At 32.8% G+C, this 18,178-nt stretch overlaps 1 protein-coding gene across 3 annotated transcripts in view; it reads left to right on the forward strand.

Moving 5' to 3' along the window:
- The window catches only part of LOC145662967 (suppressor of lurcher protein 1-like), a 392,235-nt gene that overhangs the window by 366,150 nt on the left and 7,907 nt on the right, over nt 1–18,178 (forward strand). For 2 of the 3 annotated variants that reach the window (XM_081729046.1, XM_081729047.1), the window contains 4 exons: nt 1,739–1,946; nt 12,139–12,389; nt 16,946–17,066; nt 18,075–18,148. In XM_081729046.1, coding sequence (XP_081585172.1) covers nt 1,739–1,946; nt 12,139–12,389; nt 16,946–17,066; nt 18,075–18,078 — 584 coding nt within the window. In that variant the 3' untranslated portion in view covers nt 18,079–18,148. The remainder of the gene's footprint in view (nt 1–1,738; nt 1,947–12,138; nt 12,390–16,945; nt 17,067–18,074; nt 18,149–18,178) is intronic. The other variant, XM_081729048.1, reaches the window with a different exon arrangement.

The raw sequence follows: 18,178 nt of genomic DNA on the forward strand, positions 1-18,178 counted from the left end.
ATTTAGTTTTGTCTATACCGATTAGGTCACTACCAATCTACACGTTTTTATCTTTTACCTATATCCTGGTTTCAAATTTCATAATTTTAACTTCTCTTTGCTTTTATTTTACATAACCCATATATTACGTTTTCCTTGTTTATTTCAATATTCACATGGATACGAGTATTTTTGTACTTTCGTCCATAATTTCTTCCCCCAATTCCTGTATCATCACCACCAACTCATTCTTTGTGTATGGTCTTCCATCACAAAACTTTCCCTACTTTTAAACTGGCAATACTATTACATCACTCCGAATTTCACGCCATTTCACATGCTTCTCACTTATTAATCTTCTCTTTAACACTATTCCCTACTACTTATTCCCTTACTTGACCGATAAAGCAATGTTGTTCAAAGATTCTCTACTTTTAATTTTTCGTATAGTGTCTTTAACTATTGTTTTTTACTTATAGTAAAAACATTATCATTCACACAATTGAGACAAAAATTGGTCTAAAGAACTTCTGTTGAATGATTCATCAGACAGGGTAGGGGGCGGAGGGGGAGGGGGAGAAATGGAAAATCAAAGCAAAGAGTAGTAATTGACTTCATATTTGTCCAGAGTCATATGGTACTTTTGTAAGGTTGAAATTTAACAAATATAAAACTCACGGATAGACTTTGGTTAATAAGAATACAGGGAGAAAATATAATAAGTGAACACGGGTATTATCTATCTACGTACATATATATATATTAAAAATACTAAATAATGAATAAATAATACAAGAGTGAAAGAATAAAACAATATAAATTTAAATCATGAAATATAATTACTGAAATACTAAAGAGTGAAACTTAAATAAGAAATAATGCAAAGTAAAAGTGTGTTAAAAATGAAATAGCAACGCCCTGACTCCCAGATGCTTCTTTGTTATTCTTCTTTCCTTTAATGTCTATTTTTCTACATATTACCCTTCCTAACTAATCAAGCGTTTAAAGAAAGAGATTACATACAGTTCATTTCCTTTTAATTGTGCTATGTAGTGCATTTTACTGTTCTATAGATATTAGAATATGTCATTATTTCATTTGTCTGAATTCCTTTTCAAAAGGCTATCATGGAACTAAAGTAGTTCAGATAAAATATAAAATAGACGAGAAAGCAGGATAAATTGTACATGAATTGCTCAGTAAATTGTCAAATATTCCACTATGACGTCATAAAATAGAGAGTAAGAAACAATAATTTTGTTCTGTTGGTTTTCTCGTTCCGTTTTGTTACTTATTCTCATTTCATCAAGGTTTTCATATTCATATTTCTTTGCTTCTTTTGCTTTCTTTAGCTTAAGTGCGTCCCCTAGCATAATCATGAGACGTAAAACCGAAATATTTCATTCATTCGTTTTTCAATTTTCTTTCTTTACGGTATTTTGTGAGAATCAACACTAGGCCACTTTGTCCCAATTTAGATAGTATTATTTTCTTTCTCTTACTTCTGGAAGTTGAGAAGAAGTATGGCGAACTTAATATATTCTGCTCTTAATTAATATGATTTAAAATTCGCACTAGAATACTGAACACTAGAAGTTAGTAAGTAATAGCGTTTTTATATTGTTCTTGTATCCTTTTGTTATTTTATTGAAGTCTTTTATTATTTTACTGTCTTGATGTTTTATTGTTTGAGCTTATGTACATTCACTCTAATCTTTTTTTTTTTTTTTTTTTTTTTTTTTTGTTTATCAATCTACAGATTTTGGTATAACTTCAGGGACACAATTACCGAATTATCCTTGTGCTTTTGTGTTTAAAAGCACAGAGGCGTCTAACGGGTCTTTCTCTAGTCCTAATTATCCTGGTTATTATCCAAGGGAAACAGAATGTCACTATTTTTTTAATGGCCAAGGAACGGAGCGGGTACATCTACATTTTACGTACTTTGATGTGGAAGGAGTTGAACCGTAAGTATTAACAATGCATAATAAAATTTAAGTACTTTTAAAATGTGATAAATTTTCGAACACTGCTTGATTGTTGTAACAGTTGACGACATTATTTCCATGGATTGAAGTAGATAACAGGTAGCAATAGGTACGAGGTTGAAATAAAATATTACCAAACACTATTAAGAAACTTTACTTGTAACGTGCTTCATAGAAGAAAAATGGTGTGTATCTTGGTTTCCTAAGCAGTAAAGGGAAAAACTCGATTGATCTTCATCAGGAAATGAAAGTTCAGTACGATATTATTTTTATTTGTATTTATAACAATTGTACGAATGGAATTGGAAGCTACAAAATATTAATTGGTCGGACCTTTACAAGAACAAAAACAGACATTCAACAAAGCTATTTCTCGTAGCCACAACAGCATCCAATCAGGAACCAGCATCTCTCAGCCAATCAGAAGCCATAATTTTCCTCAGGCAATCACAAGCCCCCATTCATAGCTCTGCCCCTAAATAGTCACTATATATACATGATCACGTCTCCGATCTCTTCATTACAATGCCTGAAGATGAATGCGATGTCTGCATTCGAAACGTTGGATGTCAATACCTTCACTTCGCTGATAGCCCGAGAAGAGTTACTAAAATCACGTTACCAGGAAATGTTTAATTTTTTCTTCAGCGATAGTTTTATAACGAGCTCCTTAACCAGGCCAATCATAACGGAGATTATTGCAACAGCTGAGGCTGTTGAAGAGTCGTCACAACTAATAGATCAATCATCACACTGCGCTTCTACTAGTCAATTGTTAGATAAATTCAGAACGTTATCTATTTCATATGCACGTTATAAGTGGGCTATAATTCTTGTTCATAGTGTTGTGCTTCTACATTTTGGTACTACTCGTATAAGACTGTAGCCAACTTCCTGTGGTGTTTTGAATGTTTGTAAGATTCTTGAGGTTTTAATTTCCCTCTTATTACGAAACTCAATCGTAAAGCTGAAAATAATTTTATAGTTTAAGTGCTAACTTTTCATTTAACTAAATACCAATTCTTTATTCATCTAGTAGCTAGTAGCTACTTCATGAAAAGGCAAAGAACACCTTCTCAACCTCCAGACGCGAGTCAATTCTGGTTTATACTAGGTTACTACAAAACAATCAATAATTCCTCAAAACTAAATACTTTATTCCGTAATTCTCCTTCGTTACGTGTTAATGTTATCTAGAACATAAATTTAACTACTGCTTGCATGACTCATTTAAATTACTACACTTTCTGTTACTCAATATTATTACTTAATCTCATCAGCAGCCCTTTAATCAATCAAACAGGCATACTATGTTATCATATATCCTAGTACATAATCATCTACAAGTAAATTACTTCATCCAAAACTTAACAACGACAATTTGTATAAAAGAATTGAACACGAAATATATTTTTTTCGTTAGTATTAATCTAAGACTTACCGCTCATAACATTAATTATATCAGCTATCAACTTTCTCCACTTTCTCAGATTCTTTAAATAACAACTACAAATTACAAATTACTACAAATTACGTAGAAATAATACCATATTGGAGGCAATTAGGAACATAGGTGGGTCAAGATAGTTGCTTTTTTTTTTCCAAACCAAGCTATGACCTCTTAATGTGTTCTGTTAACACATGTAAAAGAAAGTAAATTTATCGTACACACTTTTGTTTAAATCTCACGAAAGCAAAGCGTAAAATTAAATAGTAATTATAATACTATTTAAAATGAATCCCATGGTATTTTTTCGTGTTAATTTAGGTGCGGCCACAACCAGGTTTCCGCTCATTTCATTGCTTAAAGTACTGTTAGCTATCAATGTACAAGATAACCATCGCACTTTTCGTATTTCACTACAATTCTCCATTTATATTATTATTTTTTAAAGAAAGAAAAAAGTTAATTTTCCGTTTAGTTTTGGTATCCAATTACCATTACTGGCAAAAGTGTGGTACAAGAACGAAAGATCTGAGTGATCTGGGTACCATGTTAAGCTGTAGCCTCACTTTTTATATAGACTTGGAGCTGAAAATTGATATAAAAATCAGACAAGTTATTTCCGCAGAATTCCTTATTTAGAGATAGTTAATTTTCCTCTCATCCAATAAATACTACCTTGATCTTAAGCATTTCAATATTTCCGTATAGATTGCAGGGATTAGATATAAGGATTTTACTCAAATACAAATGTAATTCCTCAAAACGTCTTGCACTTCATACTTTTTGGCTCTCCTCTGGAACTCTTTTCCATTCCTTTTACTTCTCTGATGTTTCTGTTAACTTTCTTCTGATTTGAACCTTCGTCATCAAGACTTCAGAGCAGGACGGAAAGGTGGGAAGTACAAGATCTTTCCAGGAATTAGAGTTATCCGTAAGTACAATAATTGTAAGAATTACTGAATGTGCCAATATATTGTCTTAGTTGCTAGGAGAAAATTCTGATTTTTATAAACAATACTTCTTTCAAATTTCCATTACTTTCTTTATTGTAAAAGCTCATTATTATATCATATTGTCTGATTTAAAAGTGTTGAATTTATTCAAATAAAATCATACTTATCGATTGAGTATTTCTAAAATAGTCTTTCTGGCAACTCTGTTACGATATCAATTTCTCATCTATGTACCTATAAACAAAAATGAAAGTGACTATGTTTATGATTTAAACCAGCGACCAACCTCGATTAAATTTTCAACATAGATAAGGTTCGGTCCTGGGATGGCTTTTATCATTTCACTTTGACGGTGCAACTTATGGGAAGGTATATATTGATAGATAGATAGATAGATAGATAGATAGATAGATAGATAGATAGATATAGATATATAAATGATAGAGAATGACCGATGTTAGTGTCGAATCCATAGTTTTCGGGTCGCTGAGATAAACAGTGACACTTTCAATGCAATTTAAATCCAAATTCAGCCCCGCAACTTGGGGGAAGGGGAGGGAGGAGATATATAAAAATGATCGAAAATGACCGATATCAGATAGCGTTTCAGTAATAGTAAAAAGTGACTGACTAATGAAACATATTACTAATTTTTCTTATATTCACCCAGTGAAGTGGGTAATTGATGCTAGTACTTAAACATAATTCAAACATAGCCTCAAACTCAAATAGAAGAGAAAATTGGACTCTTTCCGTGAAAATGATAACTAAATTGCAAACTTGTTGGGACGTCTTATATGCTAGTAAAGTAGCTTATCAGTTATGTCATATTAATTCAAGATCTTCCACAATTGCTTTACGAGGTGATTCTACCGGGCATTTTTGTCTTATCGAAAACTGCACGCCAACAACGCGTGTAGGGGTCAATGAGCTACACAGGAAGTTACTATTACTTTAAGAGACTTTGCAAATTATATATGTAATTTATTTTAAAGCGGAGAAAAAAAGTGACACTTTCTCTGAAATAATAGAATTTTCGAAATCCTGGTAATATTATTACTTGCCTTCTGTACGACTATAATTACCTTTGAGTCTACATTGATGGCAAATGACATTCCGTCACTAAAATGAAATTACGAAAAAGATATATGAAAGTAAGCAATCCGTTTGTATTATGTATTTCATTGAACAAATTGCAGGTTTACAATTGACATGACGTTGAATTGTTGTTGTCAATAAGAGCTGCACTCACAGATACGATGAGTGCAGGCATGAACATATGATACATATAGTAATATGAATATCCCCTTCTTCAAAAACTACATAGAGGCATATACGTCAATTTGAGTATGTCGTCTCGTGGGAACATCTATTAATATTATTATTATTATTATATTAATAGGAGAGAGAAACTTACTTCGTTGAATGACTTGTACGTATTTTATTCCCATTTTGAACGGTTATTCTTGTTTTATTTGTCTGCTTATTGATTTGCAACACTGAGTACGGAGAATAGTTCCGGACTTCATTGTTTACTCTGCCGACAAGGATAGCGGCTAACCTTTTATTATACTGGCAACATCCAACTGATTGACAAGCCGCACGTGACCGCTAATATTCTTTTGACAGTTTTACTGCTGATTAGAAAACTTGGTTTAGCTTTGGAAATGACTAAATCAAAACTAAAACTTTGAAACATCCATTAAATTTGACTAGAAACACTTTCAAATAATGTAATGTAACGTTAAAGCAACGAAGCGAGTGTTTTTGAGTAAAGTAAATAGCTGGTTTTCAATTAGAAAAAAAAATTACAAATGCATTTGCTGTGCCCTTACATATTGTCGGTTTTTCTAAATATGATAGACATACTCATATTTTGAATATTATGTGCTGCAGATTAATATATCGATTCACAGTTGGAGATGACAGATCAAGTTAGATAGGTCAAGGAGACAGATGACAGATCTCAGACAGTATAAGTTAATCTACTACTTGGAAGGAAACAAGAGATAGAAAGAACAAATTAATGTTATATCTGCTTCTAAGTAATACTATTGCATTCTGTAGCTGTAAGAAACTTAATATGATAGGAAAAAAGATAATATCTCCCGCATTTCAAAACTATTCCATTTTCTTTCTTATTTTTGAAAAACGACAAATCTTTTATCCTTCTTATTTTTAAACTTTACCCAGCTGGAAAAGGTAGAAAGAAGACTAGAAGACAAGAAGTTACTGGAAAATCTAAAGATGTGAGAGAAAGAAGTGATTCATTTCGAATTTCGAAGAATAGTGCGTAAGTTAAAGAAGAAATAGACATAGTAACTAACGATTGTGAGAACACTTCGAACTATGTGAGCATCAGGCAACAGTACTAAACCAAGAGCAAAGGAGAGCTCAAAAGCCAGAATATCAGAAGAAACGTTTAAAAGTAAAGGAAAATAGAAACAGACTCGGATGGGAGAAGAGGAAACAGATATGGAAAGTTGACCAACTTATTAAGTAGAAAAATTGTTAGAAGAGAGGAGTATAAAATAGATACAAATATAATGACAAGAAGTGGTTACAAAGAATATTGACATACGAAGGCATACGAAAGTAAATTCGATGAAGAAAGAAAAAGAACAAAGTAGAATTAATATAACTATAGAAACTAAGGATGTTTAGGTTTTTACTAAAGAAAATGCAACTTGAACTAGATGAAAAGAATGCATTGAAGAAGTATATAAAAGAAAGAATCGAGCTAAGTGTTTTAGGCATTTAAAAGAAGTATAAAACAAAAGAGAAGTGAGTTCAAGAAAACTAAGCAGCATGAAGAAATAAAGTCAAGAAAACTAAGCGACATAGAAGATAATACACCTATTGATTTTTACTAGGAATATGAAGAATAAAAAGGAAAAGAAAAATATTGGAGTTTGTAAGTAAATGACTTGAGAGTCTTTAGAGGGATTCTTGGAGTAAATTAAGATTCCATTACCTAAAACATTGAATACAAGATTTAAAAACGCCAGCATGATTAGTTTTACATCACACACAAACAAAATTCAACTTTGAATATGAAATAAATTATATGGACGTAGGAATGAGGAAAGTGGTGAACAAAAGTTTTAATTTAGCAGAAGAAGGGGCAACAGAGATGCAATTATAATGGTAATCAAGAACGTTCTGTCGCTTTTTCACCCACCACCTTCGAATATCGATATATCACCTAAGACAGGGCGCAAAATTTCAAATTCAGACGCAGTCGCCAATCCAAATATGATGGTCGCCAGTATCTCTCATGTACGAATTACGACAGCCCCTGCCCCCTTCCTCGGCCTTTGGTTTGACAAAGAAAGTTATTACATCAGGGCAAAAAATTTCAAAACCAGACAATTAGATTCAGGATAATAAATTTTGAATTGGAAAATGTATATGCTTGTTAAAAAATATCTTATCTTAAGACTTCACGTTTGTGTAACGCTTTCTCTCTCTGCACTGAAATACCAGTTGTCGATTACAGTTTTTGGATCAAAGTCCGTAAGTTCTTAAGGAAAGGAGGGGCGAATTACAACGCTGTGAAGACTTCACCTTCCATGTCCGTTGTAAAGACTTTACATTCCTTGTATTTTCTCACTCAGTGACAATTATTTTCGTGCGAAACCGAAACTACGCAGCCTTGTGAGTTTAGGTAGAAACCATTCCTACTGGACGCTGGTCGCCAGATCTAAATTTGTAGTCGCCAATGGCGACCGGAAATTTTGTGCCCTGACCTAAGAGATACCTAAAAGATCAAACATAGTCCCCATCACCATCGACGACTTTCTGCCAACGTTCTGAAAGGCCGTGGATTTTATCGCGGTAGAACTTGGTGGACCTTGAAACGAAGAAAGTATCAAGTACCTTTCGCACTTCTACTAAGGATTTAACTGGCGTACTCTAAGGTGATTGTCCAAGGAATAGAACAGGTGATAATCGGAAGGTGCAATGTCTGGGAAGTATGTCTGATGCAATAGTGTTTCCCATCCAAGATGTACAATGTTGCCCCGTGGTCATCGTAGCCACGTGAGACTTAGCGTTGTCCTGTAACAGGACCCCTTTGCGATTCAGAAGTGTTGGCTTCAGAGTTTTGAGTTTTTGCTGTGCTGCTCACGGCTAAACTGCTGACAGTACACAGTTGCATTGATACTTCAACCAGCTGATAGCAGTTCCCGATGCACGATGCCGCGAACAGTCCACCAAACACACTGGAGGATCTTCAGGTGCAGACCTGTTTCGGAACCGGTTCATGGAATGCTAACCAATGATGACGGCGCCGTAGAGCTTCGTACAGGACCCACTTCTCATCACACCCTGTGCAGAAATTTCTCCTTCCTCAGACGAGACACCAAAGAAACACAGGTGTCTGCTCGCGTTGCTTTCTGGCCCAGAGTGAAATCATGTGGACCCATCGACTCAACTTGTAATGCTTCCCAAGTTGCTGAAGGTGCTGCTGAATGGTTTCTCTACTTACACTGAATTGTAGTCCCAGTTCCTCACATGTCTGGCTGCTGTTCGCCTCAATTGCTGCCTGAAGATCTTCATTTTGTGCATGTGTTGGTCTTCCGGCACGTGGTGCATCTTCGAGTGTTTCGTCACCGTCCTTAAACTCGTTAAACCATCGCTGCACTGTCCGAGTAGTTACGACACCCTCACCAAAGACCTAGCATATCTTCCGCCCTGCTGCCGCGTTTGACCCCACTTTGAACTCGTACAGCATTTATGACGTTCTGTGGAGGTCCCATGTTCACTCTGTCCGTATGCAAGTTCGCGATGTAACTGAACTGTCACAACCAGGTAATTTGGATATACCCACACCAACAACTGACGTTCGCCTTATCTCCATTCGCATTCAACTCATGGTGCGAGGGCTAATGGAACACAGACCTCCACAAAAAACGACAGAACTTTCTTTGTTACCTTTATATTTTCCAAGTAATAAACAAAAGCTCTTTACTTGATTAATACATGTTGACGACTTTTGTCAGCAGTAAGGCTTACAGAACAAGAAATACAGCTTAACATGCGATGTGAATCACTGTAGTGAGTTCGATGCTTTCCCAGAAACTTGTTGAAAGGATTATATATAAGATTGGTTCAATTCCAAAATGCATTTGTTAAGATTATATATTTGTACTTTTCTGGTCTATCTTGTTGAAGAAATAGGATACTGTATTCTAGACCTGTTATAGTTCTATTCCATTAACTAGAATACTAATACTGCTAATGTTAAAAGTTAATATCTGCTATTTAAATGTACGTTTACTTTACCCAAAACAACACTGATGAAATATATCAATAATTTAAGGTAAAAACTTTAAGACGCTATCCACTGTCTGTATGTATTCTAGTACTTATAAAAATATTTGCACTTTTTTTTTTACTCATTGAAGTTTTTAATTGTAGAAGTACTCATTTTATCAATTTAAGGAAGTGAAAAACAAAAGTGACTTATTCTAAAAGAAATATTACTAGAAGTTTCATTTGAAAAACTTAAGTTGATAAAAATGAAAAGCAAATTCGAACTGTAGGGAAAATTATCAAAGACCCCTTCCTTATTCTTTTCTTTTCTTCCTTCCTATTAATGTTTTATAGTAGTCTTTTGATTTCAAAGCATGACCTTACATACGGACATGAAATCAACTATCAGTTTATAGTAGTTTTCCTTTACAAACTTCTCTTCATTTTGGAGACAGCTTTTTCAGTCTTGGTACTGAAAGAGCCAGTTTCTAGTTCATTATTGCTTCGAGACTGCCTCCAACCATACTCAGTAAGATTTAATTCAGATACCTTGAGATATTTCTTTTTTATAGTGACATATAATGGTTTCTTTTGATGTGACTTGAACTTCTATATATACTTCAGCGTAAGTCTTCCATCCGAAAAATAGTGTTCTAATTCTCACAGATAATTATCAAAATAGCTTTTCTTCTTCTTTTTCTTTCTTTACATCAGAACCAATCATACAGGCTAATATTTTTTTTTATTTATTTCAGTTATGAGATCTGTATGTTATGTATTTGAGAAGAACATAAATAATAACACCAAGACCAAGTGTTAAAAGATAATAACACCAAGACCAAATTTTAAATTTATCACCTTTTCAGCGATGAATTCTATTTGAGGAAAATAAAAATGTTTGTTCATGAAACAATAATACTCAACCCCTCTCTCTTAAGATCAATAGAGGGATTCTTTCCATATAATTCATATCAAGTACGATCGAATCTAGTACGATGTAGTACTTGGGAACAAAACATTTCCTTCTTTTGAACTCAAACTTCAAAAATTACTCCAGAAAATCACGCCTCATGATATGTATGGAGATCTCTGACTGTATCTTGGTGTGTTTTGTGGTAGCTATAGTGCTGCAAATATCATGTTTTAAAGCACAGCATATACAATCTGTCTACCAGTTTGCGAAACTGTAATACAAGAATGTATTATCGTATGTTTTTAATTATCTAAAATTATGCAAGTCTCGAAATAAGTCTTTTTCTGTTACGAATTTTATTTTCGTATCTAAATTAATGTCTATTATTCGCAATAAACGAAATGCACTTCCCATATTTTTTCAGCAGTAAAAAAATAGAAAAAGCTTTTCCCTGATAATTTTTTAAAGAGAAATTAATATTGATATCATTATCATTAATAATATTCTGCGTCGTGGGAGGTTTACGCATGCAGCCACCATGCTGTATTTTCTCCTCAGCTCTTGGAGGACAAGATGGCTTTATGGCGTCAACATCGTGCCTGTTAGATTTCTCAGGTTCTCTCCATGTTTTTCATATGTTCATACTACAAATTATTTCATAAATATTCACTTTCATTGTTTATGAGTCTCTTATAGCCTCCAGGGCATAAATCTGAGTCGATAAATTCAAAGATTTAATTTCATTTTCATCAGCTCTTCTGTTTGTCTCCAGGAACTACCATGAACTTTCTCATTTATCCAGCAACTGATACCGCTCTCTTCTCTTCTCTATTCTCCCCCGTAACCTTTTCTTCCAGCTCTTCATTTATTACATAATATCTTTGCAAGTAATGACCTATCCAGTGTTTCTTTCTCCTGTAAATGTCCTTTAGTATTGTCTTCCTTTCTTTACGAACTCTTTCCAGCACTTCCTTGTTCTGAACTATTTAAAAAAAAAGAAAGAAAGAAAAAGAAATAGGTAATAAATACCTGTCACTCTTAAAGGGTACAAGCTAAATCAATTAAACAAGAACTGAAAAAAAAAGTCAAAGGGTCCCTGTTAATATGTACATTATACGCAAAAGGACTACTTTAAAATTCCTAAAAATGTAATTTTAGCATTTTCGTTCACTATTTTATATGCTTATCATAATAAATGTCGAACGTGACTTAAAAAATAGGAATAGTTAATTATTCACTACAGTTTTAAATAAGAACTGACTCAGACGACATCAGGGAGAAAAACTCGTTAGGTACACATTACACTTATTTCATTCGGTTAAAAAACTACCTCGCCAGGAAAATAGGGTTTAAACCAAACTTCCTAACAATGATGAAACAGAGAAATTGGATTGTATTCTTCAAGAGATGAACAGACAGTAATAGCGAAACCTAGATAAAAGAAGAATCCAGCAGGTAGATTACCATTGTAAATTTCTTTTTAGTGGATAAAAGACATTCATTTTAAAACAAAATGTTATTTCGAGACAGTATTTTTCGTGGAAAATTATGCGTCCTGTAGACCATTATATACTACTTCTATTTTCATCTCATAATTTCCAGCTGTGAAGCAATTTCTGCCAGTGACTACGTCGAATTTTCCAACTTCATGACGAGAGACAGGAAATATCCGCGTTACTGTGGTCAACTAAAGGATTTCGAGGTCGAGTCTGATAGAAGGTTTTTCCGTGTCACATTCCGGTCCAATGATAGGTTGGATGCTACTGGATTCCATGCAACGTACCAATTCTTGGATGAGAAGGATGTGTTTACCATCAAGCCAGTGCGTGGAAGCAACGGAGCTCAATTAACAGGTAAGTTGAAAACCAATTATCTTCCAAAGTAAGCAGATATAAGGTTTATAACAAAAAAAAAAAAAAAAAAAAAAAAAAAAAATTGATATGACTATGATTTTAATAATTGATTTCTTTTAGCTAGATCTGGTTTTAGGTTCTGAAGATATGCTTTAATTATTTTAGTATTAGTCTATATTGTATAAAAGTACTGTATGAAAGTATTAATATTTAACCTTTATTTTATTATACCAAAATTTCAAATTTTGGTTGATTTTCTACCACTTCTCCAGAAAAATACAGTTAAAAGTTTAAAAAAGAGAGGGAAAGAAAAGAGGAAATTCTGAAAAGATATGAATCAGTGAATCATCGCATATAGCATCAATATACAAAAAATCTTCCCAATTATCTACATGATTGTGTATTATGTATGTGATCATGATCAGCCGTAATATGCCTACAGTGCTAAGAAGCATCTTAAGGATGCTATTAATGGCTCTACTTCGTGGATAAGGCTATCGGTAAAAGATTTTTATGATAACAAATTCTATTCAAACTAAAATGCTTTGATGTTCATAGCTTATGGAATTTTCGAAATCCACTAGAAACCCTTGCGAAAAAAAAGTATGGTCCTTCCTTATCGGTAAAATATTAAATAAAATGAAATATCTCAGTTTTACGTGTCACTGTTATACCGTGTAGGGTAAAGAAAACAATGATGATGAGAATGAATGAAATGACAGAATGAAGAAAGTGGGAGGAAACTGGAAAACTCCGAGAATATTCATTCACACTGTATCCGTAGCATAAGGTTTTGTTAAAATTCACAGGAAAGATTCATCTTTCAGATAAATCATATTACCAGGATGGAACCATCCAGGGAGAAAAACTAACAAACTAAAGTGGAGAAAATTACCAGAATTTTACGAAATTCATATGTTGAGAAGAATGAAAAATTTCATCTAGTTAAATATACAATTAAATTAGAATCATAATTGGGAGTTATTTAAAAAATAAATAAATAAATAAAAGGTTGGAGATAATTAGAAAGACGTTAAGACTGAAGAAAAAATGTGTTTGAGGGACGCGAATTAAGGAATGGTTGATATAACACAAGGGAAGAAGAGATGTAATGTGAAGAGGTTTGCGAAAGCCCATGATAAATGAAAAAATTTTAAACTTATTAAAACGCAACATAAATGGCAGCTACTTGTGGTAATGGACTCATTATTAGAGGTAGAAACCATAGCCCAATTGATCTTAATTTAAGTATTATTACTCCCATATTGTTGCACTATTAGTTAAGCCAATAATAAGTATTCTGCTCCTCATTGTCGTTCTGCTTAATTTTAACATCTAGAGATGCCCTCGTCGCGTTTGAAGAAAGAAAGGAAGAAATAATAATAAGAAAAGCTACTAAAAATTCGATAGTTATTCTAGTGCTGCATTTGTCCATATTTTCAGCTTTAATGTGACAAAGATATATTAACTTTAAAATATTTCTGTACTAACAATATTATAATGCATTTCTGTATATATATATCCAGTGTATATATATATATATATATATATATATATATATATATATGTGTGTGTGTGTGTGTGTGTGTGTGTGTGTGTAGGGTGTTTTAAAACAATACCGACAACGTTTAGGAGGTGATCCCTGAGTCCAAAATAAGACATAAAGGATAGACAAACCTGTTTGCACAAATGCTTCCTTTCGGAGTTATAGACTGCCGAAAACATGAAAAAATGAACTTTAAAGGTCCATAGCTCTAAAACTATGGGATCTATCGCAGTCGAGTCAAGACTTCACTTAGGAACTAGTATGTGCCCTATGCAATAATCTATGTTTTGGAATCCTAAGGTACTCACGAAGCAATTTTTAAAGAGGGAGTTTGGTTTCGGGCATATAATTTGAAATATTCTCCAACTAGCTCTATTCAAATTGTTGTGGAAGTACCGCAGGATACATGGATTTTGAAACTTGGATATTTGGATAGGGCACATGCTAGTTTCTAAGTGAAGTCTTGGCCCGACTACGATATATCTCACAGTTTGGGAGCTATGAAACTTTAGAGTTCATTTTTTCGTGTTTTTGGCAGCCTATAACTCCGAAATGAAGCATTTGTGCATCCAGGATGGTCTATACTTTTTGTTTTATCTTGGTAGCAATTTTTAATGTAATGGGATTAGATGTGTAAATAATTATTAGTACAAATAGTTATGAATGCGATATATCAAAGGCTGAGGCTTCCCTATAAGTTTTCATGTATGTAGTAGCTTGCAAATCTATGTACAGTATGTAGTAAGCAAAAATCATTTTCTGCAACTTACAGACAATAGATTGAAGATTCCAACTTCTTAATTGTCTCATATATCGAGTCAAAGCAAATAGATGAATTACTGTCAGGTATCAAAATTGGAACTACATACATCGGCTAATTTAATGATCATGTAGAGATGGAAGAGTCATCTAAAGGAATTTCTTCTTTTTCTGAATCAAGAAATTGTACAGGATATTAAGTCAACTGATGTTATCTGCAATCTCAATTTAGCCACTTCACCTGGAAGTGAAAATACTTCCTAGGAAGGAGAATCAAAGTTTTGTATGTCTTTTGTGTTAAGAATGGTATTCAACTCGAGATTTATACAAATCTCCCTTATAGTTAAATGATTAACTCCTTCCCTTTGATATTGGAAACCTTGGTTTGACTCTGGGAACAGTACTTGAGATTTTTTGGTTCAACATCCCACCATACCGTTTCGAGGCAAAGGAAGACGGTGATGATGAACGAAATAGTGGAATGAAGAAAGAGGAAGATACACAGATCTTCGAGAGAAACAAATCACACGATATTTGTTCATTACGGAACTCACTAGACGTGAGTTGGGATTGAACCAGGAACTTCACGCAACGGAGGTGGTTCATCTAGTTGTATAACGTAGTAAATGTATGAATATAAAAGGTCTATAACATTGCTGATTTCATACAATAGAGAAAATGTAATTTGTGCAAGTACATAATTAGCTTATATAGAAGAAATTCTATTGCAGGGTGCAAAATCATAGAAGTCGAAGTAGTGAGAGGGGGAGGATACAGAAGTAGAAAAACCTTTGTACTGAAATGCTTCGATATAGAAAATTCACATATTTAACATATATGATTATTTAATATCCTATGTAAGGTTAGGGATATCGCTAATCATTAGTTCACTCGTTAATTACATATAAAATGCATGTTGATTATATATAAAAAATTATCGTAATTAATTTGCAAATTTTTGACAAGAGTGCCACCTTATGAGCCCCAAGTAACTTATTAGTAGAGATAATTTTATCCCAAATTTTAAGTTGTGGTGAATTCTTCCATGCCTTCAGGATTTTGCACCCTGTTCCATTGTTGTATTTTTCTTAAAGCTTAATGTTTTATCCCAAGAATAAATATTTTTTCGTAGTTAATACTCGAAGTTAACATAGAGGGATAGTGGTAGTAAGCTTGGATTTTATAGCTTTACTAATTTCATAATGACTAAATGAATATTCTATCTATATTTTTCATTTGGTGACACCTGTATCTTCTATGATGTATTTCTAAGAGTACTAATATGTAGTAACTTGTACTTCTCTATATTAATAACTAATTATCTAATTGATATTTCTCTATACCTAACTAAATAATTCGAAGAGCTTAAGAGGTTCATATATTCATTTCCGAAAACAAAAGGGAATCTACCATGTGCCATTTTCGATATTATTATTATTATTATTATTATTATTATTATTATTATTATTATACATTTCTCAAAGATCCTGTTTTACATTATCTCCCAGCCTTGGTTTAGCCCATCCTAAGATCTTTCTACGATTTAAGAGCTCAATTCCAAAAAGCCTAAGTCAAAAAAGTAAGTTTTTTCAGGGACGATTTGTGTGTGTGTGTGTGTTTCCATCATTCTATTTTTGTGAAAGAAAAGTTATCTACATAAAAGAAAATTGTAATTGCCTACTTTTCGTAAGATAACGGTGAAATTATCATCTATAGCAAGAGTTTTATGTGTTTTTAGGCATAAGTCAGAAAATAGATTCATAGAATACTGCTGACTAAGGACATTTTGGAAAACAACGCTGTTTTCTTTTACCTACAATATTAATTTCATTTGTGGATTTTTGGCATGAAACAAAGTTCAATATACGAAGATGCTAAAATGGAACTTAATAGAACCAACATCTCAAAATTGACAAAAAAATTGACTCAGGTTCTTTTGGAATCCACCCCTTCAATTGTCTTCTGAAGTAACACTTCGTATATACAGAAGTAACTTTAGCATAACTAACACGATCTTCAACACATGCGGAAAAGTAATATTATACATGATTGAATGTAAGGGTTTTTTTTTTTTCTTAGAAATTGAAACTAATATCACTAAAGCTTATAACTTCCTGAAAGTTACAACTACGAAATTTGATTAATTTTCAACTACTTATAATATTGCCAATATTATTATTATTGTGATTTAAGAAAACACATTGAGTACTGTAAATATCGTATTATATCCATTAAAATTACGTTCTCATAGATTTCATGTTTCACAGCAAAGTGCATCATTTTGCTGTTCCTTCTACTGCACATCATATAGAGATGTTACGTCATCGGAAACCAAAATCTCAACTCTTCCAAGTGGACATTGAATTCTGTCTGTAAGTAACAAAATAATTTTTACTTATATTGTTCTATAAGGAGCTATTAAATCAATGTAATATTCAGTTGGAGTAAAAGCTTTGTTTACGCTAGTATTTGTTTATAGTAGTTTAAATCTTTTCAGTAAGATCAGAGGAGAATTTCGGATCTTGCTCAATCTGGCTTGGTCAGATAGAATTTTTAGAGCTTTAACTGGTTTACATTCGTAAAACTCTGTAATGGAGCGCAATTTGTCTTACATAATCATTCTTAAGATACGTTAACGCTTTACTTCTGACCAAACAGATATAGCTTTCTGATCGGTCCTTTGATTGTGTAGAAAATGTATTGCAGATAATTTAAAAAAATATATATTTTAAAAGTATTTTTAATGTTAATTGAGTAGTTAAATTAATAATATTTTACATAAAAATTAAAAATTATAATTAATTTTTGAATTTTATTTTATTTTCTAGTTTTTATTTTTTATTTATTTATTTTTTTGTGAGTGAGTGACTGTTTTAATAGTCCAGCGTTAATTCGTTGGAAATAACGATTCAGTAATCGCAAAATTTAAAACTTGATCTCCGTCTCACTGTACTTCTTTAATTTATTCTGTAAGCAATTCAGATGGAAAAGAATCTACTCTTGTGTAAGTAGACTTCTGGAGTTTCTTGTAGTATTTTGTAAACAGTAGGTAAACAAATACTGGAAGTTATTGTAAAATATAGATTTCTTTGCAATGTGCACATCTTGTAACTCCTTATTTTGCTTTCATATTAAAATCAGATATTTTATTAACTAACGGATGAATGATTTGTATTAAAAATGGTGAACTTGAAAAAAGAATTGACAGTCTGGGTTTCATTTAAAATGATAGAAAAGTTCTCGAGGAAATTTGTCATTGTTTCCTCCACAAAGTAGATCCTTTAAAAAAATTAGAAATATGTGCTAGTTATATTATGTATTTTTCCTTGTTTGGTAACGAATTTTGACTGAAATAATGTATTGTTAACTCTATTTTCAAGCTAGCAACATGGACTTACATATCTTCAGACCTCAGTGGCTGCAAAATACTTCCAACTGGAAAAATTGTCACAAGGTAAATAGATAATCTTTTAAAAGTAACTAT

This window comes from Thermobia domestica, chromosome 10, assembly GCF_964235325.1.
Source record: "Thermobia domestica chromosome 10, izTheDome1.hap1.1, whole genome shotgun sequence".
Classification (NCBI taxonomy): Eukaryota; Metazoa; Arthropoda; class Insecta; order Zygentoma; family Lepismatidae; genus Thermobia; species Thermobia domestica.